Source organism: Aspergillus chevalieri, chromosome 5 (genome assembly GCF_016861735.1).
Source record: "Aspergillus chevalieri M1 DNA, chromosome 5, nearly complete sequence".
Lineage (NCBI taxonomy): Eukaryota > Fungi > Ascomycota > Eurotiomycetes > Eurotiales > Aspergillaceae > Aspergillus > Aspergillus chevalieri.
Window position 1 is genome coordinate 1,268,996 of NC_057366.1, and position 23,465 is coordinate 1,292,460.

A 23,465-nucleotide genomic window follows, 5' to 3' on the forward strand; every position below is an offset into this window, starting at 1 on the left:
AGCGATGCAAGCACAGTGACGTTTATCAATCAATCTACCCCTCATCACCTGACCTGCATTGTAACTTCACCTTCACCTCTTTTTCTTTCCTTTCCTTTCTTTTCTCTTCTCATCCCCATTTCTCAAAGATAGTAATACCACTAGCCAGACATGACTCCGGAACAAAACCCCCCAGTCGCAGTCACCAACGAGGTACCGCCTGACACCGACAGCCCCAAACCAAAATGGTACCCTCGCGCATTGATCCGGCAGGCTGAGCGCTCGCATCGTCGATTGCCGGGTATTAGAAAGGTCCCCCTTCGGGCTATTGCTGCGATTTTGTTTATTGCGTTGGTTAATGTGTTAGTGTGGATTGCCGCGGCTGTTGTGTTGGTAAGTGTCGCTTAGAATTGATTGGAAAGGCATTGGCTAATTGCACCAGCATTATTATCCGTATGTATTGCGTTGTGTTTATTATTATGCGGATTGGCAGAAGCTTATGGCTTAGATCTCTCGCGTCGAATGCCGTGCTCTCGTACACGCTTGGTTTGAGACATGCATTTGATGCTGATCATATCTCAGTGCGTGAATTTGATATTGATAGTGAAAGGATTGATGCTAATGTATACAACAGGCTATTGATCTGATGACCCGGAGACTCCTGGCCAGCGGCCAGAAACCCGTCACCGTGGGTACCTTTTTCTCCTTGGGACATTCGACGTAAGCAGTCCAATTGAATTCGGACGAACCGCATTGCTAATCAAAACAGGATTGTCATCATCACCTCGATCGTCGTGGCCGCCACTGCAGCAGCGGTCTCTTCTCGCTTCGACAGCTTCAGCACTGTTGGTGGCATTATTGGCACCTCGGTCAGTGCGGCGTTTTTGATCCTCTTGGGTCTTATGAATGCGTACATCTTGTACAAGCTGTACAGACAGATGCAAAAGGTACTGAACCTTCCCGCTGGTCAGGAGGATGAGGCTTGGAAGGTTGAGGGTGGAGGAATCATGTTCAATATTCTTCGGAAGATGTTCAAGCTTATTGACCGGTAAGCATATTTTCCCAATAATATGAATCCAGCATGCTGACTCTAATAGACCATGGAAAATGTACCCTCTGGGAATCCTCTTTGGTCTAGGCTTCGATACATCCTCCGAAATTGCCCTCCTCGGTATCTCCTCCATTGAAGCCGCACGAGGAACCAACTTCTGGGTCATCCTGATCTTCCCCATTCTCTTCACTGGTATGCCTCCCCCCAACGCAATTCTATTTCAATACTGATAATACTAGCCGGAATGTGCCTCCTCGACACAACCGACGGCGCCCTAATGCTCTCCCTCTACATCCAACCCGCCGCAAACTTCCTCCCACCAAAGCAAGACGGCACCATCGCCTCCGGCGACCTCCTCACCGACCAAGAACAGCAACAACCAACCGAAGACATCCACACAGCCCAGAACCACCGCGACCCAGTCGCCTTTCTGTACTACTCAATCGTGCTAACAACGCTTACCGTCATCGTGGCAATAGTCATCGGCATCATCCAACTCCTCACCCTAGTGCTGAACGTCGCCGAACCGACGGGTAGATTCTGGGACGGTGTGCAGACCGCAGGTGATTACTATGATGCTATTGGTGGTGGGATTTGTGGGTGTTTCTTGATCATTGGACTGCTTAGTGTTTTTGTTTACAAGCCGTGGCGGAGGTGGATTGCGCGTCGGCATGGACGGCCGGTTGCCGGGCCTGCTCATGAGGACGGTAGTTATCGGGATGATTTCACTGATGAGGAGGATGCGAATTCAAATGCGAACCGTGTTGGCGTGCAGGGCGTTCAGGCTCAGGGTAAGACCGGTTCGCAGGTTACTGTGAGGCCGGCGGGTGAATCGTCGACTTGATGCGTTGTTGGATATGAATGTATATGATGCATGTGGTGCTGAGATGGCGATAACATAAATCGTGTTTTATAGGATAGCGTACAGTATATCTGGTGCAGAAGGATTGGATAGTTATCTAGATTGACGCCAATACAATTGCAATTCTACTTACATTCGGCTGTCTCTGCCCCAGGTACCAGATACCTCAGGCACACATGACGTCAGGTGCACGTCTCGACTTCATCTTATTCTTTTAATGCTCAATCGACGACAGCAAACTGTGCATATATTGTTATAATTGAATATTGGCACGCGCATTGCACTTGGTCCTATTCATATATACGTATGACGTCAATTTCATGATATGGCTTTTCGCGCCACGGCCAGGGATTGACCCGACTGGACTTTACGACACGATGAATATTGGATCTACATACCATATATATACTGAAGCTGGGCATAAAACGCATACCACTACCACAAAACCAAAAATCACAAGACATGCCACCATCACCACCACAACATCTCCCCCGAGCAATGGCCACTAACCCAAATCCACAATGTCAGACTCTACCCTCTCCCACTCCCCGTCTCAGGACGGGCCTCTTACACAAGCGCCAAACTTCACCTCATTTCCCCCGATGTTCGTCCTACCCACTCATCTCACCCTGGATGAATTACATCGGGTAGAAGATGTTCTGGGCAACCGGGGCGCGAGACTTACATATGATATCTGTGAGGCTAGGTTGGTGATAGGGAATGTAGGGCAGAAGAAGAGGGCTGCGTTGGAGTTGAGGGCTAGAGGGGTTTGGACGGAGGAGCTTGTTTCTGAAGAGGGCGAGATTGAGGGAGACGGGGAGCCGCCGGTTAAGAGGAGGCGTGTCAGTGTTCGTGAAGAGAAAGCTGATGGACAAGCTGTTGAGCAGTTGCAAGATGTAGATGTGAGTACTGAGTCTGAAGGGGAGGAGGGTGGGGTAGAGAGCCAGCATAATCCTGGGAAGCAGTTACGGAAGAGGTCGCTATCTGCTGCTTCGACTTCAACCACTGGCTCGGAGCAGACAAATGTGATCAGAGTCGTCAAGCTACAATGGCTCGAAAAGTCAATGGAAGCCGAAGAACTCCTCCCCATCGATCCATACATTGTCTACCGAGCCCGCATAATTGACCCTCCTACCACAGCGAAACCAACAACCACAGCATCCGACATAATGCAACGAGCCCAAAAAGATGCCCTATTCAAACCCCCAGCAACATCAGCCTCACACTTTCACACCCGCCGCCAAAACCCTGCCCAACCCGACGGCGGCAGCCAAGCCCATCCCATCCCAAAACTATACCGTCAAACAACCTCCGAACACGACGAGATCATCCCCCTCCTCCCAGTCCCAGACTGGGTCAAGAACCGCGTCATGTACGCCTGCATGCGCTCCGCACCACTCCACCCGCCAAACGAAAGCTTCATCAACCAACTCGTCAAAATCCGCAAAGCCCGCGAACTAACACTCGACGAAATTGGTGTCCGCGCATACAGCACCTCTATCGCAGCAATCGCCGCATACCCCTACCAATTCCACCGCCCCTCGCAAATCCTCCAACTCCCAGGCTGCGACGCCAAAATCGCAAACCTCTTCGCTGAATCCCAAGCCAGCGACACCGGAACCTGTCAATCCGCAGATCTCCTAGAAACAGACCCAGACCTCAAGATTCTATCCCTATTCAACAACATCTGGGGCGTCGGTGCCAAAACCGCCCGCGACTTCTACTACGCCCGCCAATGGCGCGATCTCGACGACATAGTCGAATACGGCTGGTCAACTCTTTCGCGCGTGCAGCAAATCGGCGTAAAATACTACGATGAGTTCCTAGAAGGCGTGCCGCGGTCTGAAACTGAACACATCGCATCCACAATCCAGCGTCACGCGAACCTCGTCCGCCCAGACGCAGACTACGATGGCCGCGGCGTCGAATGTATCATCGTGGGCGGGTATCGGCGTGGGAAAGCTGTTAGCGGAGATGTGGATATTGTACTGAGCCATCGCGATGAATCTGTGACTAAGAACCTTGTCGTCGATTTGGTGAGTAGTCTCGAGAGCGAGGGTTGGATCACACATACTCTGGCATTGCATATGACAACGTCAAATCGAGACCAACAAACCCTGCCCTACCGCGGCGACGATAACTTCCCAGGCCGCCATTTTGATACCCTCGATAAAGCCCTCGTCGTTTGGCAGGATCCTCACTTCTCTGGCCCCGACCTTAACACTCAGTCAGAAGCAGCCCACAAAAAGAAACGAAACCCCAACACTCACCGCCGCGTCGACATCATCATCTCCCCCTGGCGCACCGTCGGGTGCGCAGTACTGGGCTGGTCTGGGGATACGACATTTGAGCGGGATCTACGGCGATATGCAAAGAAGGCGCATGGGTGGAAGTTTGATTCTAGTGGTGTCCGGTTACGGACGAGTGGGGGGCAGGTATTGGATTTGGAGAGGGGTGGAAGGACTTGGGAGGAGAGGGAGAGGCTGGTTATGGAGGGTTTGGGGGTGGGATATAGGGCGGCTGATGAACGGTGTTCGAGATAGTCATATATTTGGTTTGGTTCGAATAGGTTGGTATATATCACTGGGTAGTGAGGGTTATATATATGCTGAATCTACATGGAAAGTGAAATAACCAGGAATTGATATTGGTCATAGAAAACAAGCTAAAAGAAAAGTACAGATAGCAAGTGAAAAGAAAAAAAAAAAAAAGGCTCCTATACATACATATATCGTACCACAACCAAAAAGTGTAAAGCAAGATACATGAAAAAATCTTATCAAGCCACACAGCACCGAGAATCGGAAGAAAAGAATAGAGTAGAAAACAAAAACGATCGGGGAAAAGCCAGGGAAACGGTTACACCAAGTTCCTCGAACTAGTCATCTCCCCATACCTCCCTCTCCCCCGTGTTGTATCATAGGCATTAACGACCCGCATCTGTGCGCCCTCATCTGCCTGACTGAACGCGTACCCGCGCTGTTTCCGCATCCGCTGCACCTGTCTGACCTTGCGAATCGCCTTCTGGAACTGTTCCATGCGCGGCCGGTAGTCTTGCACGTTGAATTTTTGGATTTCTTGTACGTGGTGGTAGTGTTGCGGGTAGTACATGCGTTTCGCGTACTTCCACGCATAGTCACGAATCAGACACAGACAAGGCAAGACGACAGCCATGAGGTAGAACACCGGTGATGTGAAAAGCGGAGGAATAGTGCCGTAGTATTCGAACGAGAAGCCGATAGCCGGTGCACCGTAACCGTAGGCAGGAAGAAAGATGAGCCAGATGATCATGGAGCCCGGGATGGCAATGAAGGTGTATTTTGTCCAGATGTTGCTGATGAGAGCCGCTTTTCCGAGGACGGTGGCTAGGACCGCTGTGTAGAGAGCGGAGCCCCAGACCCAGTGCCCGGCTGTCTTGCCGTCTGCCATTGGGAGGTCGAAGAGGTAGATCAACTGGGAGAAAATGTAGAGGACCAGGGAGTGGTAGAAGCCGTTGGCGATCCATGACCAAAAGCTGTGTTTCTTGAAGAAGAGTCCCTTCTGTCCAAGTTGGTACAGTTGGGGGTATCGATCTAATAACCGAGCAGACACGTACTGGTCGCAGATACCCATGGCGAATGGAGGAAGGACGGTGAAAAAGACATTGTAGAATGAAAGTGTCCATGACTCGTAAATAACTTCACCAGAAAATGCGTTTTGGAACGAGTACTATACTGCATTAGCCCGAGATTTAGAAAGAGTGGCAGTAAGCAACTCACCCAGAACTGCGTCATGTAAAGTGTAATGTTCTTATAAAACGAATACAGAATCACCCGACTAATTCGGTGATAACTCCAAGCCCCATGGACAAGCAACAATTTACGAAGAAAGCGGAATTGAGCAATCGAAACATCCGCAGACCGGGCTGCCTGAAGACCTTCAAGACCGCTGATACCGACCCCAACATGAGCTGCCTGGATCATAGAGACGTCGTTTGCACCATCGCCAATTGCCAAAAGCAAGGATTTGAGATGGCGCTTGACGAGTTTGACGACCAAAGCCTTTTGAAGGGGGGAGACACGACAGCAAATTACAGCTTTGCACATGACAGCAAGATCCAAGAACATCTTCTCCATGTCCTTTTCAAGAGCAAAAGTCAAAGATCGACCATCGATAATCAGCGCCAGAGACTCGATTTCACCAGATGTGCCTTGACTCTGCACAGCCTGGAGCTTCTTCGATATGTTCTCCCTTGTAGCTTGTGCTGTCTCCTCGTTCACAATCAGCAGCGTCATATCCTCAGAAACCAACCGGCAAGACATGCCGATGTTAATAGCAGTTTCCTGTCGATCACCAGTAAGAACCCAGACTTTAATTCCAGCCGTTTGGAGAGTGTGAATCGTGTCCGGGACTCCATCTTGCAGTTTATCCTCGATGGCCGTTGCACCCAGGAGATACAAGTCTTTTTCGATCAATTCTGCGGCCTTGTCTAGTTCCTCTGCACGGTTTCCACTAACGGTCGTGGCAGCCTTCTCTTGGATTTGGTACCACTGCTGGAACTCTTGTTCAGAAATTTCGCGCATGGCCAGACAAAGGGTCCTAAGGCCTTCAGACGCGTACTCTTCCAAGTGTTGCAAGGTAGTCTCGACAATCGGGTTATCCGGGTGCAAGCGTTCGAGGATGACGGTATCAGCACCTTTGGTATACATGCGGAGCTTACCATCCGGGCATCTGAAGATAGTCGACATCCGCTTTCGGGCTGAGTTGAATTCACAAACGGCAAGCAACTCATATTCGTACTCCTGACCTGCAACCGTAAAGAGCACAGAGCGAGGTCTCCGGTTTGTGAAACGATAGCCCAATTGCGCAGCACCATCGACCAAAGCACCTTCGTCCGGGGACGCCGCCTGGTATTTGATCTCACCGGGCTTGTCGTCTGACCGCTCGGGAATGACGGTGTGGCAGGTAGCCAGCAGGGTGAGGAAGTGGTGAATAGCATCTTTTGACGGGTGGAAATTCAAGTTTTGCTGTAGTTTCTTAAAGTCATGAATGCCGTCCGCTTCGTCGTCATCCGCAGTTGCTCTCCGGTCCTCCTCAACGTCGTCACCGTATTGAATACCAGCTATACTGCACTGTTTAAACTCCATCATGTTGCAAGTCAAGGTTCCTGTTTTGTCAGAGAAGATATACTCAATCTGACCTAGCTCTTCGACCAAGGACGACGTCCTACAAGTCGCTGGTGTATCTGTCTTGTCGTAGTAGATATCGAGGTCGGAGTTGATGAGGAACGCTTGCGCATATTTGACAATTTCGATAGTGACGAAAAGCGAGATAGGGACCAAATTCGAATACAACACCCAGTAGGTAAAGATGTCGAGAACAAACTGCTTGACCGGGTTGGTACCGCTGTAGTAGAGATAGGAAAGTTTGTCGGACTGGGTTTGGCGGATGATCAAGTCACCAACGGAACTGATGACACTGAGAGCCACCAGGATAGTGACCAACATCAGAATCTGAATGTTGACCATGCGCTCCACTGCCGTTCGCTTAATGGGGGTTGCCGTGGCATTCCGCATTAGCTTTGTTTCGTGACCGGTAAAGACAACAATTCCATGAACCCACGGGGTGTTACGAAGGGTAGCGCCTCGCAGTAATAACTGGTCCGGCGCCAGGGGAAGCTCTTTCTCCCCTCCGCCAGCGTGCATAGTAAGTGTGGCTTCATAGGTGTACAGACTGCTGTTCGGCTGCTCTGAGCGAATTCGTCCACTCAGACGGCTGAGGTCGGAAGGGTTGACAAGATGCGCCGTCTCTGGGATAGCCTGCTTGACTTTCAAGTTGGTTTCTCCGTCCAAATTCGCCGTTTCGATGTAGCAAAGGCCTTCCGGCTCAGATGTCGCCAGCATCACCATATCAGCCGGAAAAGGCTGTTCAGACTCGACACGGACAATATCACCCACAGACACATCGACCCATTTTGTTTCGTGAAATGCAGATCCCTTGAGAACTTGAGTCTTCGAATAATTGAGTGACCTGTCTGACGCCCTCCGCTTGTAATCTTCCACGAGTTCTTTAATCGCTGACACCAACAACACAACGCACAGCGGACCAATGGTAGTATATCGATTCGTCGGGCTGACATTGGGAATCTGCTGAAGAACAGCCGTGAACAAGAAGAACAGGTTGGCGTATTTGGAGAACTGTTCGAAAAGGAATTTCGGGATAAAAGTGATGATGTTGTATTTCGCCGTTGACACATGGTTGTCAACAAACTTGTGCACCGCATTGGCCGGCGGGTTGTTGAGCACAATGTTCCGAGGGCCCAGTGTCGACGGATCGGCCTTCCTTCGTCCAAACCCGAACTTGAAATCCGGTTTCCGCGATTTCTTGGGCACTGTTTCGTCCGGCTCCGCGCTCTCGACACGTGCATTCCTCGCGCCGGCTTCCGTCAGCGGGAGGTCCATCTCTGAATACTCCCCGCCCATTCCCAGCATGTGTTTGGCCCTGCCCATGAACCCACCTCCCAGACCCAGAATGCTATTGCGCTCCTTTGCCATGCGAACATGTTGCGACGACGGGACAGTGTCATCATCCCGATCCATATCATAGTATCCATGTAACGACCGTTCATCTTCGTAGTCATCGAGCGAGTAGCGATGGTAATTGCTCAGTCCGGAGGTCTGCGAATACGTCCGGGACATATCCGCGCCGGAATAGGGATCATGCAGGATCGCTCCGACCTGGGGAACATGCGCAGGGGGCACGACAACATGGGCATGAGCTCCGACATGCGATGGCTGCGGTTGGTGCTGGGCCTGCTGGGGGTAATGTTGATGGCCGCCTCCTACAAAGTCATCGTACGAAACGGACGGACGCGCTTGCGGATAATCGGAATCGTCGATATCGAAACGTCTTAACAAATGCTCGTCATTGACCGGCGGAGGTTGGCCCGTACTGTACATGGGGGTAGTATCCTCCAGCTGCAGCAGATCATCCTCCGCGCGGCCATGGTTGAATCCTGGCGGCCTACCGCTGGCCATGATGGACGGGACGGGTAAACACCCTCCTCTCTAAAGTCGGAATGCAGTAGCTGGAGTGGCCCTGAGGCATTGATCGAGGATAAGGATCCGGTTCATAAAAGGGGTTGCAGCACGGAGATATACAGAGGGGGTTCAACGGTGTTTGGTGTACTTCTGGGCGGATGGAGACAGAAAGGGAAGACCCCACGGAGGAACGCGCAAAGGGGAATCAACGGATCGCTGCAGAGAATCGAAAAGCCGAAAAGACCGTATAAACCGAGAATGAACGCGAAAAAGCGATGCAGAACGGAAGGTTGAGGGAGTTGCAAGACCGTTGAGAGCGTTATGGGAGAAAAAGAAGTCGTCGTGGCTGGAAAAGTTGGCGGTGCTGATGGTCGAGGCGGCGATTAGCGCGACCGAAAATAGAAGAGCCACAGTATTTACAAGTGAAAATTTGAGAGGAAGAAATGGCAATAATTGGATTCTGCAGGTGAAATTGGCTATATTCAATTGTATTTGTGGTTGTTCATACGAGTCTGTGTGCAAGTCATGGCGGTGCGAATCTACAACATAGTACGGAGAAAAGGCCCCGAAGGAGCATGGACATTGAGGGATGAAAAGATTCTGCATAGCAACATTATCGTGGCATATCATACATTTGTGTACAGCTTTTGATTCGTCTCATATCCGGCCCCATCACCGGTCATTTTCCGCTCGTGATTGTTCAACCATTCCAGTATCTGTCCGTTTCGCCAAATCGGCCTGTAGCGCCTTGTCGATAATGCCATTGAGTTCCTTCACCTTCTCCAACGCGACCGTCGACTTGTTCACGAACACCATCGCATCAACAGGTGCGCCTGAGAACTTCGAGACGTAGCAAACATCCCCTGCGCCATTCATACCAATCACCACATCCGCCTCCGACGCCTGTTCTTCCTTCCGTGTCGCATCGAGGATCACCCGCTTGCCTTCGTCGAACGTGTGGAAGGTGACTGCCAGCGGTTTGTGTGTGATGTTGAGGGCAACCGGGAGTCGTTCGTCGATGCCGTAGACAACGACTTGGCCGTCTTTGACAACAGCGTCCGGACGACGGAAGTGCTGCAGGCCAGCCATGACACCGATGCAGGCGGCGTCAATCAGGTTTCCGTCGTAGTCGACCACGTGGATATCGGCTCGGATACTCCAGCAGCTGATGCCTTTAAGGATACACAGCGATTCGGTGTCAAGCGCATTCGAGTGTCGTACTACACGGTCGACGACGTTGGTCACGTATGTCTCGAGATCCCCCTGGCTATATTCACTCAGTCAGCTTTGCAGGAGCTTGCAAACACTTCACAGGTAGAACGTACCGCCCATTATCCCACGCCGGAGATCCCATCGCCGTGAGTTCCAGCGCAATTGTAAAAACACCATCGAACGGCCGGTCATCGCGGGGTTTTGTCACTTCGGACGAAACGCGAATAATCAAACTTCACCGCTAGATTAGAATTTTTTTTTTCTCTAGGAAACGCAGGAAGAACATACGTAGTCTTCCCCAATTGCACCTTCACATGTCCATACTCCTCCCCAAACGAAACCTTCAGCGGACGCAGCTGGTCCAGTCCCCGGCCGTCCAGGCGCACATCTTCGCGCAGCGCATCGAGAATAAAATCGCGCTCAGCAATCGACAGCAGTGCTTCCTTGTTCATGATGGCGGAGGCAGACCCCCGGCGCAAGAAACGATTTTCTGGACTGGGAAAATTGGGAGATGCACAGCGTCATCGCAGCTGGAATATCTTTGGTCCGGTTGACTAATACAGTAGCCTGAGGCAGATTCGGCGGCCATCAAAGTATCTTGTATGCGATTGACTCTCCAATCCAACCATTTGACTACAGCTACGTTTAGGCGCCATGACGACGGGTATGTTTGCTTACCCCAACTCCCTCGCTATGATGGTACTAATCCATTACAGCTCACAGACCGACGTTCGATCCCGTACGTACTATCTAACCACCAACCAGAACCTCTACTCACCATCATAGGCACAAGGGCGAGAAGCCCTCCGCGGGCCCGCTTATCACCAGCGCCTTCTGCCTGCGCACATGCACCTGAAGACTCGGTAGGTCCCTTCATGAACCGCGTTCCAGCCACGCGACTGACAACCCCAGTCAACTCGGCCAAGGCAGCGAAGGCGAAGTGCAACAGCGCGACCTCCGAGCAGAACTCCTCCAAGCCGAAGCAGCCCATTTCGCAAAGAAGCGCGGCGTTCCCGTCGATGAACCAATTATCGAGAGTGCACCAAAACGTCAGATCGGAGGGCCTCCATCAGGTGGCGATGATAGCGGAGCGGCTGGAGAAATAGAGGAGGATCCAGAGGCGAAACGGCGGCGTATATTGGAGGAGACAAGAGATATAGACGCAGATTCGGATGGGTCGGAGGATGATAGTAGTGAGGACGAGAGGTATGGCTTATCTGGTGGGTTTGATGGTTCAGGCTGACCGGTCATAGTGACGAGGAAGACGAAGAAGCTGAATTGATGCGCGAGCTGGAAAAAATCAAGAAGGAAAGACAGGAGCAGAAGGCGAAAGAAGAACGTGAACGAGCCGCCGAGGAAGAGGAGCAGCGCGAGGTCGACATTGCCCGGGGTAATCCCCTCCTAAACTCTCAAGACTTCAACTTGAAGCGGAGATGGGACGATGATGTCGTTTTCAAGAACCAGGCCCGAGGGACTGAGCAGAAGAGGGGGCCTGAATTCGTCAATGTATGTCTATCTTGGGTCTTTTTCAATGCGCAAACTAACATGTGATATAGGACTTGTTGCGTTCCGACTTCCACAAGCGGTTCATGGTATGTATTTTTCTTGGGCTTCTTTTCAACGCCTACTGACAATCTCTAGTCCAAATACGTTCGATAAAGCACATCTACTCTAGTTCTATTTTTCTCAGGTGACGGAGGAAGGCAATCATTTCAGGCGCAATCTCAAGACTGTTTTACTACTTTCAATAACAAGGATACCCAGCGACACGAGAAGTCCTCCTATACTCGACCATCAGCTTGTATACACTGGTCCAATTGAATCAACTGTCTTATTATCGTCCACAATACATTGTAGAATGCAAATCGTAACCACCGCCTACCACGCCGCCATATACTGCCGACTTATCTTAATTGTTCTGATAGAGTTGGTCCAGCAACAAAACATCTCGAACCAATTCCACAATCGGACAACATGGAGTCTCAACCGACAGCCAAAACGCTACACAGTGAGTCTTACCCTTCTACTTCCCAACCCGAGATGTCATACTAATGCGCGAGGACAGACCGTATCAACCATAACATCTCTCAGCTGCTCCAACGCTTCGAGAATATCATGGCAACAGCAACAGTAAACCTTACACCCCAGCAACCCCTCTCGATACAATGACAAAATTGATAACCAATGTGTTCAGGTCGAGAACACAAGCCACACCTCCACCGCCGTCGAAACCTACCAACTCGACGTCGAATCAACAGCCTTGGTACATCCCCTCCAAACCCTCACCATCTCTCCTCAAGGAAACGAACGCACTCTAATCACAGGTTGACGCATAGATCCGCGCAGCCGAAGACATCCTCTCCCTAACCCGCGCAATGAAAGAAATCTGGCTCTTTGGAAAACTGGACACACTGGGTGAAGATGAACGCGATATTAAGCGGAGGGAGGAATTGGAGGGTGATGCGGAGGCCGTGCAGAAAGTCATCGAGGAGGTTTTGAAGTAACTTGCGGTATCATGGGTTATTGGAATAGTGGGATGATGTTGTTGGTGTTGGTGTTCTGGTGTTGGTATTGATATGGACGGCTTAGTTTGGTGTTGATTGGCGTTATGCGTTAGGTGCTGTATTTGGTTTTCATTGTACGGGAGAATATATACTATGTGAATAGATACCCTTGGAAAATACTTTTTTTTTTTTCAAGTGTCTGTCTATCTCTGTCAGTCTAAGATATCCTCCATTGGAGTAGTACAGCAGCACTGCTATCACCGCGGGGCCGATAAAGAACCTCCGAAACTTCACTCGCGACAACCTCACCACCACCACCCAACCCAACTCTCTCCTCACTACAAACCAATGCTGAAGCCCAAAACCAAAATGCCTTCCCTATCAACACCCCTAACTCTCATCGTCGCCACAACCCCAATCCCCCACCACCCATCATCCACGTCAACCCAAAATGCCCAACCCAAGCTAGGAATCGGCCTAAACGGCACCCTCCCCTGGCCGCGCATAAAAGCCGACATGTCCTTCTTCGCGCGCGTAACCTCCCGCCCTCCTCGACCCAATACAACAAATGCAGTGGTCATGGGCCGGAAGACATACGAATCCATCCCAGAAAAACTGCGGCCGCTGGGGAAGAGGGTTAATGTTGTCGTCACGCGGGATGTGGAGGGGAATGCTGGGAGGGTGCGGAAGGAGTTGGAGGGGAAGAGGGAGAGGGATGTTAAGAGGGCTGCTGAGGCGCAGGCACAAGGGAAAACTGGGGGTGCGGGGACGGAGGGTACTACGGATGCGATTGTTAGTGAGAGTTTGGAGGCTGCGATGCGCGAATTGGAGAGTGCGTATGGGGCTGGGGAGGACAGTAAATTGGGGAATATATACATTATCGGCGGGGGAGAGATTTACGCATCTACATTACGCTCTGGGGCTGGACTCAACCGGAAGATCCGCATTGTCATGACGAATGTGAAGAGGAAGGGTAATGAGGGATATGATTGTGATACATTCTTCCCCGTCGATGACCTCAGCGCTGAGAGTGGATGGCGGGAGGCGAGTAGCCAGGAGGTTAGTGAATGGGTTGGGGAAAATGTTGATGGGGAGTGGAGGGATGAGGGGGAGGTTGTGATTCAGATGGTTGGGTATGAACGGGTTTAGTGATGCGTTCTATTCTGTATGTACATCGAGTGTGTCCTGTAAATGTCTCATAGATCATCTAAAGTAAATAGGAATGCTACCGTGTACTCCATGAACCAAGAATATGCAAAAGATATCAGAGAAAAAAAAAAAAACCAGAATCCAACAACGCCGAAATGCATCATTCGTTTTCTTTGAGAAACTTCACAAACGCTTTCTTATGTACCAGGCCTGCGTACAGTCCGTTCTGGAGGACGCACAGATACCGCAAGCCCAACTTAGCGAAACATTGATAAACGAGGTCTATAGGCGAATGGATGTCGAGAGAAATTGGGGCCTACACAGTCAGCTCCCGTTAATATAGGCCTTCGAAGGGGAAGGGGAATACACACCGGATCAATATATCTGGTAAAATCAACCCGATCAGCCGTGCCATCATCCTCATCATCCGAACCACCGAACGAGGAAGCATCCATAGTCATCAAACACAGTGCATTCTCCTCATCCACCACATTATCAAGAGCATACTCAAGATCCGGCGCGGGAATCAATCCAGCCAACACGCCGTGTCGAAGGATGGGCAGACCACTATCCAGCTCGCCAGCCATAAGGAGATTCTCGAGTTTCGCGCGGAGCTCCGTGGCTGGTACCCATGGTGAACTGGAGATGTCGATGATACGGTTGTTTCGTACTGGTCGGACGATATCTCCTAGCTCGGCGTCGGACAGGGTTTGTAGTTTGTTATCGAGGAATGGGTAGGAGTTCATGTCCGTTAGCAGATCCTGTACGAGTTAGCTTTCATCCTCCAAATTCTTGGGGAGAATGACATACGTAAATGCTGCGAGGCTCAATAGCATCAGCAGTCCACTTCGCGCAGAGAACCGCCACGGAAAATGGCATGACGTGGTTCAAACTTCCTGTCAATTCAAATAAAATGACAGGCAAAGTCACGGAAAGACGGGTAACACCGCACATCGTAGCCCCAGCTGCAACCAACGCATACACACCAGGAGTCACACAGGACTCCATGCCAGTGTAGGCAGGACAAGCGGCAAAGGGCAGGTAATCGGGGTACTCCACAGCCATGTACTGAACCATATGGCCAACGATGCGTCCCATTAAACCACCCACAACCATGGACGGCACATAGATACCAGCCGGAACTTTGATACCAAAGGTCACAATGGTCAGAAGACTCTTGATGACGAACGCCACGGAAAGGTAACGGATTATCTCGCCGATGCCCTCCGAACGAGGACACAACCCTGTGGCAATTTCCGTTTCAGGGTCATCGCATGGTCGTGCCAGTTCGAACAAGAGTTCAGAAACGGGCAGCTTGGTGTATCTATTCCAGAAGCTGACTACTCCTGTCAACACTGCAACCAGGACGACCTCAAGCATAGGCCAGCGCTTAATGGCAGGAATCCGGCGGAACGACTTGGCCCACAGATTGGAGGCCTTGATGAACAACGCACCGGCAGCACCTCCGAGAATACCAAGGAAAATGAAGAGGATCATCTCAAAGATTTGCCAGTCGCTCAGATAACGGACCTCGAACAAGACGATCTTCCCCGTTCCATATGGATTCAAAAACTTGAGCGACAGGGCAGCAGCGATACAACAGAAGAACGTCCGGAACAGGGTCTTGGGAGGAAAGTAGTAGCTGACCTCCTCCAAGCTGAATAAAACGCCACCAATTGGTGCACCAAAGGCCACTGCCACACCACTAGCTGCGGCGGCACTCAAGACCTCACGACGTTTACCGTCATTGAGGTTGTACTTGGAGAACATCCGGCAGCAGATATTTCCAACACAGGTGCCGATATGCACGTAAGGGCCTTCTTTGCCCAGACTCAAGCCGGACGAAACACTGAAGATAAGAGCAACGGTCTTGACAACCAGGGTCTTGAGTCCTAGGTAGCCATGTAAAACGAATCCACTGTTGATGACCTTTACTTCTGCCACGCCACTCCCTGCAGCCGGATAGTAGACCTTGGCTGGACGTGATGGAGGAACAGACGGAAGAGCGCAAAGACTTGACGACGACTCGGGGCTGTGGCTGCCTATGTCTGACCTCCTGCCACGCGACGAGTCTGCCCCGAGATTCTCATCAAGGGTTGCCAGCGACACAGTGGACGGCACGACCGTCTTGGTCAGCAAAGTCAAAGAGCACGAGACGACCGACAAAACCACCACCCAGAGAACAAACATGCCGAAATTCACCCACTCGTTGTTCCGACGCGCAGGACTCATGATGGACGACCAGGAATACCATTCATTGCAGTCCATGTTCCCGCGACAGCAACTGCTCCGACTGTGAAACCACCTTGTCGTGCAAAACCCTTCCTTGAGATCAAAAACGAACCCATCCGATATATCCACGAAATACGCAATAGCTGCCGTGATGCAGCCGATAACCGCGACCAATATCCATCCCTGAGCACCATCAACACGAGCCAGAAGCCGACCACGGATATCTTTCCTTTGTCGCAGTTGGCGGAGACGAGCATTGTCGGCAATGCTATCATGAACCCAGTCGGTAGACGTAAACTGATCGTACCAGGCCCGCTGGTCCAGAAACGACGCCGTCAATGGGTCCTTGAGCGATGGTGCCACACTTTCCGGGCGCTCTGTATCCATACTAGCCCGTCGACTGGCAAAACGGGGAACCTGCGAGTTCGCGCGACTGTGATGTCTCGAGCGGCGCAGACTCCCTGCCGCTAGGTTATGTCTGTCGTTAATCGTGGCATACGAACGACCTCGAGATCCGGTAGGGTTATCCTGCGATTTCCCCAGAAGACTACTCGTCTCTCCGAATTCCCTTAAGGACTGATACCCCGAGTGGGGTTCCTCAGGTACCAATCCATAGCCTCGACGGTAGGCAGATGGTGATGGAGGAGCGGTCCGGAGATGAAAAGGGTCATTGTGTTCATCGGGGAGCTGGATTCGCGAAGGAGGTCTGTTGAGATCGGAGGCGATTGAGCGAGGCATGGTCAGCTATGCGACGGGAAGCTATCACTGCTTCGGAGATGCGGTATCTAAGATACCCTTGGAGTCAGCACCAGGGTCCTTCCGATAACGGTGGCGGTTGAAGTGCAAATAAAAATAGGGGAGTCATACCAACAAGCATACTATATCGAGGTTAGTACTACCATTGAGTAGTATCATCGAGGGTCAGAATCACGACCCCGGGCCGGGCAGAGGGAGAGATAAAGGGAAGGCCGATCCCGTGCGGAGGCTGGAAATGAAATGGCAGGGAGAGTCAATAAAGAGAGAGAAAGAAAGACAGAGAGAGAGAAACAAGTCAGTTTACAAGCTAGTTATAAGACTGGCATTTATATCCGAGCATCAAAAATGAGGCCGAATAAACGAGGCGTTCATAGTGCTGGAGAGTTTCGCCTATTGCCTGAACAGGAAAGGCGGAGGTCAGCTGATCAGCATACAGGGCCGGATAACGCGTCAAATGGTCAGAATCCTTTGCTCTGATACATTCCGATGATCACGGATGCCCCGCGGGCACTTCAAGCGTTCTGATCGGGCATATCATAGCAACTGGTTGACCTAGTCATGCTCGCCTCTGCGTCATTAGCATGGTCATCTGCTGCATATGCACCATTTAATCTATTCCTCGTATCTGTGGGGATGCACTATTGCCGAGTTTATATAGAACAGTGGTAGATCCGATTTATTACAGGCCTGAGCACAAGCTTAGCTTTTATGACATTATACACTACAATTATCACCAAGAGATCAAGATAACCACTCTTCTACCGGCTTCTCCCACCACCGGTCCTCAACCCCTCCCGCCTCAAACGCTGTCTGATCGGGATTACACTTAGTCCCATGCTCGGGCAATGTGTCGTTGGCGAAATACTGCCGGATCGCTTTGATCGTGCATTCCGAACGGTGGTTCATCACACCATGCTGTTGGCATATTAGCCGCATTCCATTACACCATTAAAAACCTACCCCGTACCCCTCATGCACCACAACTCGACTGTTCTTAAACCCTGCAGGCAGCTCATACGCAGAGCTCAACGGAGTTATAGGGTCGTACGGACTATTCGCCGACAAGATCGGGAAACTGGTACTGATATTCCTCCAGCTGCCTTCGTACCGCTCCGCCGGATTCATCTTCCACTGAGCACATACCCAGACCTGTGGCACGAACGCGTCGGCAAAGGTTCCCTGTTGCGACTGCGACTGGATCAGATTATACATCTCCTGAGGGGGGTTAGCGCGGAATGTACTGTCGGAGCAGCCGATTCCATGGAAGGCGTGTTTCTGGATATTCCACGAGCGCGGATCAGTCTGGGTAGTCGGGTTCATATAGATGATCCATTCGCGCAAAAACGCCAGATATATTTGGACCATAAGTTATTGTGAAAGAAGTGGGATTGTAGGGCTTATTGAAGATGCTGAAGTTCAGCTGGTTCAGAAGATTCAGTCCGTCTGGCTGCCACCAGAACCGCAAGGGAAAATTGTCAGGGAGGATGATGGGCTCGTCGATTAGTTCTTGGAACACCTCGCCCAAAGCGGCAGTGAGATCTTGAGGCGTGGGGCCAGGCCCGGTTTGGTTGGCAAATGGGCACTTTCCCGGACCAGCGGCGGTATACTCGAAGAAGAAATTGTTCAGGGAATTGTCTGTCTGATGGATAGCTGTTTACCAGGTGCCCGAGAAGTAGCATCTGCCAGGACGACGCTGTGGAGAAGCATCCGGCCTACACGGTTTGGAAACATGGCCGCAAAGGTCTGACCCAAGACTGTACTGTAGGATCGGCCCCAGAAACGCAGCTTGCCGTCTTCATTGAGGGCGTCCACGACTTAGAACATATCACGGGCAACGAATGCCGTGCCATATAAGTGACCGGTGTTCTTGAAGGTCTCGTAACACGCGTCGGCTACGATACCTCCGTCATGCCATGCTTTTGATTCCAGTAAGTTCCAGAAATCCTCCTGTGGAAGTGTTGTAGCGGGCATGCTGCGACGAGTTGTTGTATTCGACTTGTTATCCGTTAAGTTGCAAGTATATGAGATAGTGTGACGGCGCCCCTTCCCAGTCATTAGAAGCTGATAATCGTAGACATCTTGTACAGTCTTACTGAGCATCGAACCCAATAATATCGTATTGTCTGCCTGACGTACATCGGCCCCAACTGAGCCATCTCTTCCACCCCAGAAGCACCAGGTCCAACCGGGTTGAAGATGACACTTCCTTTGCGTGGGCCCTGGGTGATATTCACCTTGACCAGCTAAAGGTGCAACGTTTTCCCATCTTTAGGATTGGTGTAGTCGAGAGGGACCTTGAGCGTTGCGCAATCGATGGGAACGGTGATTGTATCCTGTACCTCTTGAGGAGAGTCAAGTCAACAGGGTGCCCAATTCAAGCTGCCTTTGGAAGTAGAGTGATTGCTAGCATAGGGAAGGGCTTGAACGAAGCCGGAACATAGAAGTAGAAATGCTGTACTGATAAACCACATGGTGAGCGGTTCTAGAATTTTAGATACTTATCCACAGAGCAAACCTACCATTCTTACCAGTGCAAATATTTATACTACCTCAACACCGTATTATCCAAAAAGAGATACGAGGCCCAGCTCAGAGATGCGTGTCCGCAGGATGCTTCCGTCCATTCGGCTCTCGTATTTTTTTTCTCTGCGCTTGGCTTGACCATGCTCAGCCTTGCAAATATTGTTCTCTTCGGATATGCTGATGTCGATCAGTTGGGTTGTCCGTGTCCATTCCTAGTAATTAGATATGCTGCAGAATGATGTAACTGCATTGTGTGTGTATTGGATTCGGCCTTTTATGTCGACTTCACAGGATTGCCTAAGCTCTTCTACTACACAAACCACATAACAGTAAGAGTACGTGAAATTCAGCCGTCCCTCCTTGTAATCTTGGGCCTGTTGAAAAGTCAGTCGAAAGTAAGTATATCTATAGGATGACCAAAACCTACTAAATCATCAATAAGTTAGTCCAACTCCACCTTATCCCGAAACCATCCTTCCTGTTTCTCCCAAAAAAAAAAAAAAAAAACCACTCTGAAAAGCTTGTGCAGAGTGAAAATCGACCCAAGCCGCTCTATCCTGTTCACCCCGACAGATGATCATAATCTTCGGTTTAGTATCACCAGAACCCTTGCTTGGTGAGTATCATGGAGGAGATGGCGAAATTTATCTAGGTACTCTCTTGCTGAAAGTTTGATAAGCCAATTGGCTGCATGTTCGAATATCGCGATGAGAACGGCGTTGGAGGCAGCTTAACGTCATGAAACATGTGCAGACTCGGGCAAAGCGCTGGTTGTATTACTGTAACTGTCCCATAGGAGTAAGGAAGAAGGCCTTGCTTACATAGATCCCTTGCTTTCATCCGGCGATACGCGGTAGATTCGCAGAGGAAAAAATTCACGTCAAAGTCTGGGGAATCGCAATCAGGTAGTTCTCTATAATGATACCGAAAAGCATTTAGCTAAATTACTAGCCGGTAATAAGCAGAGTGAACTTACCACTCTCATCACACATTTTCTTCCATGAACAGATACCTTGGAGACAATGGAGTTCCTAGATTCTTGAAGTTTCTAGCGATCTTCCGCATTTTCTTGAGCTTGAACAGGGGGATCTTCGAAATCTAAGCGCTTTATCGCACACGTGCACGAAGTGACGCAGAACATCGCAGGATAGCTTGGTCAACTTAGGGCTAATTTTGGCATGAACGTATTCATGCAACGTTCTATAAACCCGACACATGAGTCGAACAGCTCATTGAGCGCGTCATATATGCTTTGGTAGCCCTTGTATGCGTTGATGACAAAGTTAAGGGCATTGTAGCATTTCCCGGCCGGGGCGAACACCTGCGTTTAAATGAGCCACACACTCTTTCTTTTGGGATTCATCGAGCTTATCTGGGATGCTGCGTCGGCAATCATGCCTCCAACGTTGGAGATACGGTGAGTGTGTGAATGAAAGTATTTTTGAGCCTCGCCCACTTCTCCGACTTTTTCTTATGTCCGCTTTGCACAGCATTCAGCTTCTCCAGCACGCTCTCAGACTTCAGGTTCTTCTCATAATCCTCGCCTGGAGACATCTTGACAAGCTGATCCATCCTCTCTTCCATCTCCCAGATTTCGGCGATCTCTTCGTTCAGAGTATTGTCCGTCCCGAAGACAGCATTGCCGGATACCACGACCGCCATTGTTGATTCTCGTCCTGCATGTACTTGCAAGTTGAGAGAGACATCAAGTCCCAGGATTTGGACGGGCCGAGTCTGTAGAAAGAGTACTCGAGCGCAGGCATGATCCTTAAATCCAGCTCTCAGCTCACATGGGTTTGGTTACAGCCCGTGGATCGGCAGTCACGGTCCACTCTAATATTTCGCCGTCGTATCCCCTTCTCACGAGATAATAGCCCCAGACCCAGTTTGCGCGTGAGGTTGGTTCCCAAGAAGCTGACGACGGGTCGTCAGGAACTGTAAGATGCATGATTACGGATAAGTCCGGTGTCTATCACAATCTTACCAGGCTCGATCGAGAGCCTGCCGTGATTATGGGCAGATCGGCAAACGAGTGGGCAGAGATAGAAAAATAAGCAAATTCGGCATTTCTATTTGAGCACCAATATGATCTAAACCTCGTTCGGAAGGCGAACAATCTCCTAAGCCACCAAACAGATTTGACATCAGTACTTCTTCATACACACACCTTGCAGACTCCATTGCCAGCAATGACCTTTCAGATTGGAAACCGCTCTTTCTGGAAGCGGAGAGGGAACGGGAACAAGAGGATAAGGAACAAACTCAACGAACGACTTTTGGTGAGCTCATTCAATATAGTCACAATGTTGTTGCAAAATCTCTGAGAGTCCCATAGAAAATATCAATCCTGATTGGAAAAGACGTCATTGAAACTATGCCCATGGGGAGAATGTCAACTCCAGCAGGAAGAAGAAGTTGGGAGCAGACAAAATTAGAACAGCGGAGGGAGGGCTCCTATATACTTGAGAGGCCAGGCGGGCGGTGTCTACAGCAGAAATGCTTAGATTTAAGAATCCTGTCGTCTTATGTGATCGGTTAATAGAGGCGCTGGCGCCAAAAAAAGCTAAAGATAGCATCTAAGCCACGCGCTAGACACCGCATATATACGAGCACGCACCCTACTTACAGCCTCGTATAGCGAAACCAGACAAAATGTTGGCCAAAAGAACGCGGAAGAGCATGCCAAAAGTGCGCTCTGGATGCGCAACTTGCAAGTACGTCAAATAAGATAAAAATTGGCTAGGGACTGGTATTGACCAGCAGACTTCGCCGTGTGAAATGCGACGAAGCCAGACCGCAATGCATGCGATGCGTCCGCACCGGTCGACAATGTCCAGGCTACCCTGAAGAGATATCACATGAGTCGCCCGAGATAAAAATATATAATCTCCCGTTTAAAGTACCCGGAAGTCGAGTACATCGTGAACTGCTGCATTTTTATTGCTGTGAAGCGGCGGGTTGTTTGTCCAGGTTCTCCGATCCGACATTGTGGACGGAGCTGGTCCTACAACGAAGTCAGCATCAACCGGTGGTACGAAATGCCCTAGCGGCGCTCAGTTTTCTGTACCGCGATTATATTCGCCAAGGATCGACGCCGCTGGGTGAAGAACCTACGTATTTGCAGGTGATCGCCAAGTCGCATCGACAGCTGCGGGCGTATCTATTGTCATCTCGGAACGTGTCACCCGAACCAGCGCTAATATGCAGCCTCATATTCTATATCCTCGAGTGTCTGGTTGGGAATGCACAGCAGGCCATTTGGCATCTCGACCAAGGGTTGATGCTCTTGGAACGGTGTCGGACTGAGTACCCGGGCATCGCCGCTGGACCGGATTCAATATATGAGCATTTAACTGCTGTCTATGCACGTCTGGACATCCATGCCAGCGGCTTTGATAATGAGCGCATCCCCATTTTGAAGCTCGCCTCGCCAGCGCAGGTTGCCGGCTTGGGGTCAGTGGTACCAGACAGCTTTGACAGCTTACCCCAAGCCGATGACGCGTTGACTATACTGCAAAATTGGATGGTGCATCACCTGGTCGCCCTGTTGATACACAGACGGCAATCTGAGGAGAGCGCTAGCATACCATTCGACCTCGCTCTCGAGACGCTACAGCTCGAGCACCAGTTCCTGCAGTTTGTTGATGCGACAGCTAAGCTCGCCTCTACTGCAAATGTTAAGTCAGACACAATTATGCAGCAACATATTGCCGTGTTACAGATACAAGCACAGACCTCCCATGCTATATTGGTGGAGCGGGCGAAGGTGCCTGGGTATGCGATCGATCAATTGATTGACGAATCCACCTTCCAATTCGACATTGCATTGTCGAATGTTTCCGCTTTGTACTCAACTTGGCGGACTGATGAGTACTCTAATCGGGGCTTTACTTTATCCACAAACATCATCGCTACATTATATTACATCTGTATGAAGACCAAGCATCGCCCTACGCTACAAACGGCACTTTCTCTTTTACAAGACTCGCCATTTTCGGCACGAGACGGGCTCTGGGATGCTAAGACTGCCGCATCCGTCGTACAGGGAGTCATGCCAAAGCAGGAAGCAGAAGAAGTGAAACTGGAAGATGTTGGTTCCGACGTTGTGAACGCTCGCGGTGGTTTGGATGGAGTCTTTCAGGCGTTACAGATCAGAGAAAACAACATGGCATAATCAC

The 23,465-nt window shown here is 50.5% G+C and overlaps 11 protein-coding genes across 11 annotated transcripts; 6 read left to right on the top strand and 5 right to left on the bottom strand.

Moving 5' to 3' along the window:
* Positions 1-150: 150 nt before the first annotated feature.
* On the top strand, positions 151-1,874 carry ACHE_50436S (HoxN/HupN/NixA family nickel/cobalt transporter; the record flags this gene model as incomplete). The annotated part of the gene is made up of 7 exons (XM_043280152.1): positions 151-372; positions 422-432; positions 488-560; positions 614-699; positions 749-1,027; positions 1,077-1,222; positions 1,270-1,874. 7 exons carry the CDS (start codon positions 151-153, stop codon positions 1,872-1,874), a joined length of 1,422 nt encoding a protein of 473 aa, XP_043137760.1.
* A 539-nt stretch (positions 1,875-2,413) lies between these two features.
* Positions 2,414-4,435, top strand: ACHE_50437S (type-X family DNA polymerase; the record flags this gene model as incomplete). The annotated part of the gene is made up of 1 exon (XM_043280154.1): positions 2,414-4,435. One exon carries the CDS (start codon positions 2,414-2,416, stop codon positions 4,433-4,435), a length of 2,022 nt encoding a protein of 673 aa, XP_043137761.1.
* Positions 4,436-4,751: 316 nt separating this feature from the next.
* On the bottom strand, positions 4,752-8,908 carry ACHE_50438A (aminophospholipid-translocating P4-type ATPase DRS2; the record flags this gene model as incomplete). Its single annotated transcript, XM_043280155.1, has 2 exons — positions 4,752-5,600; positions 5,651-8,908. The coding sequence occupies 2 exons, from the start codon at positions 8,906-8,908 to the stop codon at positions 4,752-4,754; spliced, it is 4,107 nt and encodes a 1,368-aa protein (XP_043137762.1).
* A 675-nt stretch (positions 8,909-9,583) lies between these two features.
* ACHE_50439A (exosome non-catalytic core subunit RRP45) lies at positions 9,584-10,575 on the bottom strand (the record flags this gene model as incomplete). The annotated part of the gene is made up of 3 exons (XM_043280156.1): positions 9,584-10,178; positions 10,237-10,356; positions 10,412-10,575. 3 exons carry the CDS (start codon positions 10,573-10,575, stop codon positions 9,584-9,586), a joined length of 879 nt encoding a protein of 292 aa, XP_043137763.1.
* A 202-nt stretch (positions 10,576-10,777) lies between these two features.
* Positions 10,778-11,782, top strand: CWC15 (spliceosome-associated CWC15 family protein; the record flags this gene model as incomplete). The annotated part of the gene is made up of 7 exons (XM_043280157.1): positions 10,778-10,787; positions 10,840-10,862; positions 10,910-10,986; positions 11,036-11,329; positions 11,377-11,629; positions 11,680-11,715; positions 11,765-11,782. The coding sequence occupies 7 exons, from the start codon at positions 10,778-10,780 to the stop codon at positions 11,780-11,782; spliced, it is 711 nt and encodes a 236-aa protein (XP_043137764.1).
* A 315-nt stretch (positions 11,783-12,097) lies between these two features.
* ACHE_50441S (RNA polymerase II mediator complex head subunit MED22) lies at positions 12,098-12,627 on the top strand (the record flags this gene model as incomplete). Its single annotated transcript, XM_043280158.1, has 4 exons — positions 12,098-12,131; positions 12,189-12,253; positions 12,318-12,386; positions 12,460-12,627. The coding sequence occupies 4 exons, from the start codon at positions 12,098-12,100 to the stop codon at positions 12,625-12,627; spliced, it is 336 nt and encodes a 111-aa protein (XP_043137765.1).
* Positions 12,628-12,975: 348 nt separating this feature from the next.
* Positions 12,976-13,776, top strand: DFR1 (dihydrofolate reductase; the record flags this gene model as incomplete). Its single annotated transcript, XM_043280159.1, has 1 exon — positions 12,976-13,776. One exon carries the CDS (start codon positions 12,976-12,978, stop codon positions 13,774-13,776), a length of 801 nt encoding a protein of 266 aa, XP_043137766.1.
* Positions 13,777-13,936: 160 nt separating this feature from the next.
* On the bottom strand, positions 13,937-16,746 carry ACHE_50443A (chloride channel protein; the record flags this gene model as incomplete). Its single annotated transcript, XM_043280160.1, has 3 exons — positions 13,937-14,092; positions 14,148-14,537; positions 14,587-16,746. 3 exons carry the CDS (start codon positions 16,744-16,746, stop codon positions 13,937-13,939), a joined length of 2,706 nt encoding a protein of 901 aa, XP_043137767.1.
* Positions 16,747-17,712: 966 nt separating this feature from the next.
* ACHE_50444A (uncharacterized protein) lies at positions 17,713-18,129 on the bottom strand (the record flags this gene model as incomplete). The annotated part of the gene is made up of 1 exon (XM_043280161.1): positions 17,713-18,129. One exon carries the CDS (start codon positions 18,127-18,129, stop codon positions 17,713-17,715), a length of 417 nt encoding a protein of 138 aa, XP_043137768.1.
* Positions 18,130-20,679: 2,550 nt separating this feature from the next.
* On the bottom strand, positions 20,680-20,949 carry ACHE_50445A (uncharacterized protein; the record flags this gene model as incomplete). Its single annotated transcript, XM_043280162.1, has 1 exon — positions 20,680-20,949. One exon carries the CDS (start codon positions 20,947-20,949, stop codon positions 20,680-20,682), a length of 270 nt encoding a protein of 89 aa, XP_043137769.1.
* Positions 20,950-22,567: 1,618 nt separating this feature from the next.
* Positions 22,568-23,461, top strand: ACHE_50446S (uncharacterized protein; the record flags this gene model as incomplete). The annotated part of the gene is made up of 1 exon (XM_043280163.1): positions 22,568-23,461. The coding sequence occupies one exon, from the start codon at positions 22,568-22,570 to the stop codon at positions 23,459-23,461; it is 894 nt and encodes a 297-aa protein (XP_043137770.1).
* Positions 23,462-23,465: the final 4 nt, after the last annotated feature.